Source organism: Thunnus albacares, chromosome 9 (genome assembly GCF_914725855.1).
Source record: "Thunnus albacares chromosome 9, fThuAlb1.1, whole genome shotgun sequence".
NCBI classification, from domain to species: Eukaryota; Metazoa; Chordata; class Actinopteri; order Scombriformes; family Scombridae; genus Thunnus; species Thunnus albacares.
In genome coordinates, this window is record NC_058114.1 from 33,968,409 (window position 1) to 33,976,850 (window position 8,442).

The following is an 8,442-nucleotide window of genomic DNA, read 5'->3' on the forward strand; positions in this document are numbered from 1 at the left end:
CAGATCTGCACAAGAACAAGAACAAGTCTTTTAGAAATCCATCAAAAATCTTTTCAAATTCAGAAGTCATCTGTGCCTTATAATTGGAATAATGGTAAAAATTAAAACAAGCTTTTTAAAGTTTTTTGTGTAACCTCAGCACACTAGAAAAATACCAAGAGAATGATACATCCTGTTCACAACATATTGATATAAGACATAAAACTCTGAGAGAAATGTGAGTAAAAAAGGAACAAACGAGTTCTGTTTTGTAAGAGACATTGTAAGAAAATACATGTAACACTATAATATTTGCGAGTAAAATTGAATTCATACAGACGTAGATGCAAATAGAAACTGAATGTTCATTTTTTAAGACTTGATCAGGTCACATTTGAAAGCTTGGATTGACTTTGTGATAGGGTCTATGGCAGATTTGAAGTAAATGAGAAGAGTTCTACTAAGTACAAAGTTATGTCTTTATAAGTTAAAGGTAGTAAGAAACAACACAGGTAAATATGAATACGTGTATGCAGCATTATTTTTCTTTTCTTTCCATTTGAGTTTGAATATTTGCATTTCTTTAAATTGAAAAGAGAGATAATGATGGGAAATGTTGCCTGCTGTATTCATATATATGTGACTATTTTCCAAATTTAAAAAAGGGGGTTTTTTTTAGGAAGAATAAAACAAGAGGAAACTCACAAGACTATTATGCAAATGATCACTCCTAAAGTTGGACCACTGATACTCAGACTTACAGGAATAAGTAATAGTCATTACAGTAGTACCTTACTACTTGCAATGCTTGTCTATGCTACATCTAACAGGAATGGGCTGTGGATTGTGTGTGTTACTTACAGCATGTGTCTCCATGTGACTGTGTGTCCCACAGGACGGTCAGTCGAGGACCATCAGGCAGTTCCAGTTCACTGACTGGCCAGAGCAAGGAGTGCCAAAAACTGGGGAGGGATTCATTGACTTCATCGGCCAAGTCCATAAAACTAAGGAGCAATTTGGACAAGATGGACCAATCACTGTGCACTGCAGGTAACTGTGTGTGTGTGTGTGTGTGTGTGTGTGTGTGTGTGTGTGTCCTCATGGGGACCAAAGCTTGGTCCTAATGAGGAAGGCACTTGAACCCATGTTTTTTGGGCAAAGATTTAACCCTAAATCATAATTCAGTCCCTTTAATTCTATCAGTGGATAGTAGGCTTACCTGTGTTTTCTGTTATAAATATTTATTTTTTATCACTGTATTTCCAACTTGATTAATATACTAATTAACTGTTGTTGCTATTGTTGTATAGATAATGGGGTGTTTGAAGAAATATTTGTCTGTCTGATATATAAGGAACTGCTGACTATTCAACATCCGTGTCCTTATTCCCATAATCCCTCGTGTTTTGAGGTCTATCCTGTGATTGGTGCAGATTACATGTTTACTCTTTTAAACAGTACTGCAGTGATCTATGCCTCCTAACTTCATTTCAACAGAATAATCAGAATAACATTTGACATAATGGACAAATATACTTACAGAAATCTGAGTTGGCTTGTTAAGATCTTTAGGAGATTTTCTACACTTCTGATTTTAATCCTAACATGTTTTTGGCTGTCATGTTCCTGTTTTCTGGCATGTTGGCCAGATTTGTCCTTCAGATGCGTATGTGTGTGATGAACCAGGGGCCTCCTTTATAAAACAATGTGTAGGATCAAGTGTATGTGCACAAAAGCTGAAAATGGCGTGTGCCAAAAAAGATTTATAAAACTGTGTGCATGCATGACTGTGCATATTTTTTCCCTGTATGAATCACAATCAACCTGAAAATGTGCACACGTGGACGGACCTCATATCCACGCCTTTCACACCCATAATGAACCATATATGGTCAATGCAAAAACAAGAGACAGAAGAAAGCATGAGAGGCTGCAGCTGCTGTTAATGCAGTTGGTGCAACGAATGAAACAGTTCACGAAATTAAACAAAGTGAAGATGTGGCAACAAGCCCGTTGCTGGACAGTGTCAGGGGATGGACTGATGGTGGCACAGAGACAACGAAGCTCACCGTTTGGTATTTGTTAAACATCTATATAGATACGCACACACCCTCAATATCTAAAAAACAACAAACACTTTATTTATCTCCAAAATCCAGCATGCAGGTGTTTCTCTAATTTGTACAGTCCATATATGAGTGCAGGTGGTGAAGATGTGCCGGTGAGGTGACTGGAGAAGGCAGAGCGTGTGTAGCAGCCAACGCAGTGTTTCCAGTACACTCTGTGCACCTGACAGCACAGTCATGTTCACTGCAGTGATTTTACACACAAAACTATATGAAAACTAATTAAAATCGTTCTTGGTAATATATGCACTGTGTTGAAAGATTGTGTTAAAAATCTATTAGCGCTCTGTTCTGCAATTCTTTAAAGATATTTGATGTCATCTTGGTTTTCTACAACTGATGATGATCATTTCATAAGTTAGTTAATGTGGTTGAGGTGAAAAGGAATCAATATGTTCACATTTAATATCAGGGAAAAGCAAGCCAGACTTTCCAGACTCCTGCCACCTGACACATCCTGACATCATCCTGGTATTTCAGCAGCTGTGTGAGCAGCAGACAGCCGGGCCCTCTCTGCTGTTCTCCGGGGGTGGGGAATGTGATGGCGAGACAGTGAATTGCATTAAGTGTTTCAATAATAAATAAAAATAATAAATGGTTGAATTGGTTAAGATTTGAGTTGGCCTATATCTTTTAAATTTGAAAGGTGCTAATGGAAGTCACTACAGGCACAAACACATGTAGCACTGCTGGTTTGAATGTTTATGATAAAGTGGATCCATAATTCATTTTTGATATGAAATGAAATCAAATGTGTTTGAGGAATCATTGTACAATCTGGCTTCAATTCACCACCTCACCATCTGCATCGCCAATTTCAGTTTTCCAATTTTCTGTCTGATGTTTGTATGTAAATTTGTTTTTATAAATCCTAACTTTTTCATGAGAAGCAGTACATGCCTCTTTGAAGCCCCGTTTTGTGCGGACGCAACAGTTATAAACGAGGCCCCTGGTGATTTGGAATGAGAATCTAATAATGTGTGTCCACCAGTGCTGGTGTTGGGCGGACCGGTGTGTTCATCACCCTGAGCATCGTCCTGGAGAGGATGAGATATGAGGGGGTGGTCGACCTCTTCCAGACCGTCAAGACGCTCCGAACTCAGAGGCCGGCCATGGTGCAGACAGAGGTATGATACTCTGCTGCTGGACTGCATGAGGAACATGATGGAGTACTGGGATCTCCGTGCCAGTTATTTAACCTAATCAACCAGATAACATCTGATTATTAGAAGTTACTTTTTGATTTACAATATTGAGCATATGCCCATTGTTTTGTTTCATTTCCTGTTTTGGGTTATGGGTTCACACAGCCTGCTATACATTTCACAAAACTGGGAACACACATTTACATTTTGAGGAGGTCACACAGCCTGACACCACTGTAACCACAACAGATATCAGATTGAAGACCATCTTCAGAGCAAAATTACATTCAGCGTTAACTAGCTTACAACCAGCTTGTGATTGGCTCTGCTAGCTGACTTTGTGATGCAGCATCTCCATGTTTCTATGGTGACATATTTCAAGAGTTCTGATGTTGAACTGATCAGATGATGCAGGTTATGACGTTATTAACATTATTTACAGTCTTTACTAATAATCACTAAAGAAAGTCATTTTTGCTTTGTTGGTCTGGAAGCTGATTTATCAACATGAATTCAAACTTTTAACCCAAATATGTCATATATAATATATATTTTATCAATACTATAATATAGAATAATCAGCTTGTTACACATTGATGAGCCTTCACATTTTAAACAGCCACACTCAGACAACTTAGGTTATGATATCATATTGTTATAAACACAACACATTGTGAGTAGTCAGCATATTATAACAGTAATATGAGCAGCTGATTACAGAGCTGTATGAGAGAACTGATCTAATTAGCGCTGCTGTATTAATAGAGCTCGATGTTTGTCAGACTGCTGTGTCTCATCATGTCAGTCCTTCACACTTTACGTTCTGTTGTCAATCTGCTCTCATATTCAATCAATGCAGGTACAAGGTGATTACAAGCAGAACAAGTCATATTACACACCACACACTTCCAGTATAGACAGAAAGTTAAAGGTCCAACAAATGACATGAGTCTCACTGGATGTCAGCAAATAACTATTTGCTATGTAAAGATATAGTGGAGTTATAGCGACCTGAGCAGTGAATGAAGTCACACTCCCTCTGTGTGTGTTGTTATCCCAGCTACTGTGTTCTTTGTTTTGGTAGCTGCACCGGCTGCACGTGCCTGTTAGTGCATGTGAGTCAACAGACTATTATCACTAGTATTACTGTATAAGCAGCATTATAATGTTGTAATGATCATATATGCTTTGTATGTAGAATCTTAATCTGCAAAGTAACCAGATGAATGTAGTGGAATAGAAGTATAAAGTAGTAATACTCATACTTTCTTACAGTGGATTATAATAGTATGCAACATTTTTTTACGTTATCAACTGCTATAGCCCTGCAAAAGCATTAGTCCTGAAATATCTCAATACTTTTCATTCTTTATTTATCACTGCTCACACTCTGGCTGACTACTTCCAGATTGACTAGAGTCACAATGTTTTTTGTCAACAGGACCAGTACCAACTGTGCTACCGGGCAGCTCTGGAGTACCTGGGAAGCTTTGATCACTATGCAACATAACCCCGCCCAGAAGACACCCTCAGAAGAGTTTGGTGTCTCCTCTGAGCCATATCCACTCAGCTCCATCAGTCCCTACAACCTGATGAGGAGGCTACGAGGAGGACTGATGAAAGAGTGACCACAGGAGGAAACAGGGGAGACAAGGGGAAGGAGGAGAGGAGACCAGACAACGTCCTCCTGGACCGGTGCCATGACTCTGCCACAGACACCATAACCTCCCAAAAACCAACCCTGAAAGACTTGTAGTCATGTCTCATTCTGATTCTTGACTGAATACTCCCATCACTCCCCAGTTTCCGCCTCCTCCTAATAGCAAAAACTATTTTTCTGCTATTTTCATTTATATTAATCATTACTATGTTGTTATGAATATTTAGAGTTTATTTTGTAATCACTTACATTGTTTATTTTATGTCTTAATGGGTCTTTTTTATTTGCTTATCTTTTTTATTAGCACAAAGGACATGTATTTTCAACATGCTCCGAGTTATTAATACTGGAGAGCGTATACTCACAGCTGCTAATAATTTTATTTTGTACCATAGATATGATATTCTAATGTTATCATTACTCAGTTGGTCTTATTTAGGGGAAATGTGGGTTTTGGCTTCCTGTCTTGACATCTAGCAGAATGATGACATCTACCAAACAGATCAAATAAACAGATCAAGTGTGTGAACTATAAACCTACGGCTATAAACGTACAAAGACAACTCACAACCAAACAAGTGCTACCATGTACAGTTTCTTGTTCATAACTGTCGATTCATTTTCTCAAAGCCCTCAGAAATCTGGAGACTTTCAACAAAAAAAAGAAGAAAGGTTGCGGTTACTGCAAGAGCTGCACAATAGTTTTCATATCCCTTCTTAAAGTGGACTCAGGTAGACTAAACACAGACAGCCTGTTCTTGAGAAATTTTGTGAAATAAGTGCAACAACATCAAATTGCATGCTCTGTGCATGAAAAAAGAAAATAAATCTATTTGACACCAATATTCTCTTGAGAGTACTAGACCAAGGCTCAATGTTGAACAAATTAGGCCAGGTTTATTATATATTTTTCTTATTGTCATCAAATACCATAAAAGACCATCAAAGAGCCATCAAAGTGTAAGTCTATCTGTCAATACTTCCAAATTTCTCTACTGTGTCTTTGGCTCTTGGTTCCTACTGAAGACCCGAGTCTTAAAAATGCCTCACAAATAAGTAGTTGCTGTTTTTGTTTCTTTACTGTAGTTTTCACTCTAGTTTTTATCAACCATTACTCAAACAGGCTGGGGACTATTTTCAGCCGCGGATGACTCCACATTTAATGCTCTAGTTAGTGTTTCTGGCAGCAGGACGGTGTGTGTGGGATTGAATCAAAATAAACTACAGTGTGTGTGTTCATGGTAATGAAGAAACATGTCAACCAGTGCAACACTGTGACTCACTGACGTGTTTTTAATAGTTTTTGGACAACAACAGTTTTATGGCACAGAGGAATAAGATATATCAGGCTTTGATACACACACAGTCTACTACAATTGATCTACTAACAACTGTTAGAACTGGCTTGGTCTTTTCATGGGATTTGTTGGCAATATATACCATAGAATAAAGATGTGATGGACAGAAGTCTGTTTCACTGGGAGGACATTTTGAGATTTGGGGGCATCATTTAGTGCTATAGAAAAATCAGAACGTACAACTAAGTTCCTTGAGGAGTCCGTTCACCCAAATCACAAAAACATATTTTCTCACTTACCCTGAGTCAGTCAACCAGATCTTAAGGTCAGGGGTTTGGTCGTTACTTAACGTTAGCTCCACTTGAACTGAAAATGTTGTGCTTAACTTCTTTTGACTTGGGATCAGGATTTTGATGTTAATACTCATTTCACAAAAGTTCTGGTCATTGTGTTGATACAAAAGTAGCCCAGCTGCAGCCCAGTTGTGGTCAAGCAAACTGACTATGGACAGACAGGACAGTGCTGTATTCCATCAGAACCACATACAGTAAACTGCAGCCAACGTGGCTCTGACATCATACAGGGAGGTGACTGAGTGATCCCCAAACATTCTGACTCTCCTGCTCATCTTATGAACTGCACCTTTCTATTTGCAAATACATGGCTTTACATAGACAGGACATACAAGCAGATACACTGGAACCCCAATCGTGATATATTACAGCTCAACTACTTTATCACTGTGTTGCAGACAGACAGACTTCTAACTAATGTGCAGTGGTGGATCTCTGTGGTTTTCACTGGACGAGGTGAGAAGGTGTAGTGTTTTTGGGTGATGTAAAGGATTTACTTCATGGAGTCATGCTGTAGGGGTCCTATCTGTTGTATACATGATCTGTTTTCTATTTGTTAATAAAAAGCAGAGAAAAATGTCTTGAAAACCTTGATGTTAATAAAGTTGAATAATTGGGTTTTTAATATAGAAGCAGTGGATTTATTTCACTTCTTAGCTTGATTGAAAATGTGTTGTAAGGAGATATTGGGTGGACCTGCAGCCCTGTGTGCTGCTCTGTGAAGGGCAGATGGTAAAAATAATGCAGAGGTGCATAATACAGACTCTTCTCCCTCTCTTTCACTGCACTCTCTTCTGTTGCCTGTTAAGTAGTGTGCCACATTTATGAAGAAAGTTTCATGTTCATCAGAGTGCATTAATCAGGTGATTGCATTTATGAATTCTAAAATTAGGCTTTATACAGTATGTCATGAGCTTTGAAAGCAGACATTTTATTCAATATCAATCATTTTGGGCATCACCACACATAATGTACACCAACTTTGGAGCCACTTTAGTATTGTGCAGCGGTGGAGTAATTATTAATTTATTTAGATTGTCATTTAAGTAAAAGTAGCAATACCACAGTATAAAAATACTGTTCCAAGTAAAAGTCCTGTATTCAAAATTTCACCTAATACAGAAGTATCAGTAACATGCACTTAAAGTATCAAAAGTAAAGGTATATTATGCAGAATGTGTATTATTGGATTATTATTACTGATGAATTAATATGTACATAGCATTTTATCTTATTCTTCTTATTATTTTTATCTTATTACATATTTATCTTATTTTATAAACTGATTATGATTTTCAAAGAACAACAGGGACTGGAGCATACCAAGTCACTGACAGCCTTTAACTGTGCAAACGGACTAACATTTTAACACTACTGTGTCTTCATGAGAGTCAAATAGTCTTCCTTAGTTAAATCTTAATGATGTCAGATAAATGTAGCAGAGTAAAAAAGTACAATATTTCCATCAAAATGTATTGCAGTAAAAGTATAAAGTGGCAGAAAATGTACCTCAAAATTGTCCTTAAGCACACTTCTTGACTAAATGTACTTAGTATCATTCCACCACTAGTGCTGTTATATTTTCAATTTTTCTATTAGTTCTTAATAAGGTATGGTTAACTTTAATTCACATGCAAAAGAGTGCATTGACAAATCAAAGTATTACAGACTTCTTCTCCTAAAACAATGATCTTGGGGTTGGAGTGGTATCTTATCCTTAATAACGAATCTGTGATTCTAAACATGAATAATACCCTCGTTGAGCTTTTATAATAATACCCATTTTGAGATTTTTAGAAATTTAGATTTCTTTAAATTTGACTGTTTTGAGTTTAGTTTTTTTTCCTGGCACATCATCATTTTCATCCTCATCAAACCATT

The 8,442-nt window shown here is 37.5% G+C and overlaps 1 protein-coding gene across 12 annotated transcripts in view; it reads left to right on the forward strand.

The window, feature by feature from the left end:
- Nucleotides 1-6,159, forward strand: part of ptprfa (protein tyrosine phosphatase receptor type Fa) — a 378,163-nt gene extending 372,004 nt beyond the window's left edge. For all 12 annotated transcript variants that reach the window (XM_044360537.1, XM_044360536.1, XM_044360540.1 and 9 more), the window contains 3 exons: nucleotides 875-1,029; nucleotides 3,097-3,232; nucleotides 4,692-6,159. In XM_044360537.1, the coding sequence (XP_044216472.1) occupies nucleotides 875-1,029; nucleotides 3,097-3,232; nucleotides 4,692-4,760 (360 nt within the window). In that variant the 3' untranslated portion in view covers nucleotides 4,761-6,159. The remainder of the gene's footprint in view (nucleotides 1-874; nucleotides 1,030-3,096; nucleotides 3,233-4,691) is intronic.
- The last annotated feature ends 2,283 nt before the right edge of the window (nucleotides 6,160-8,442 follow it).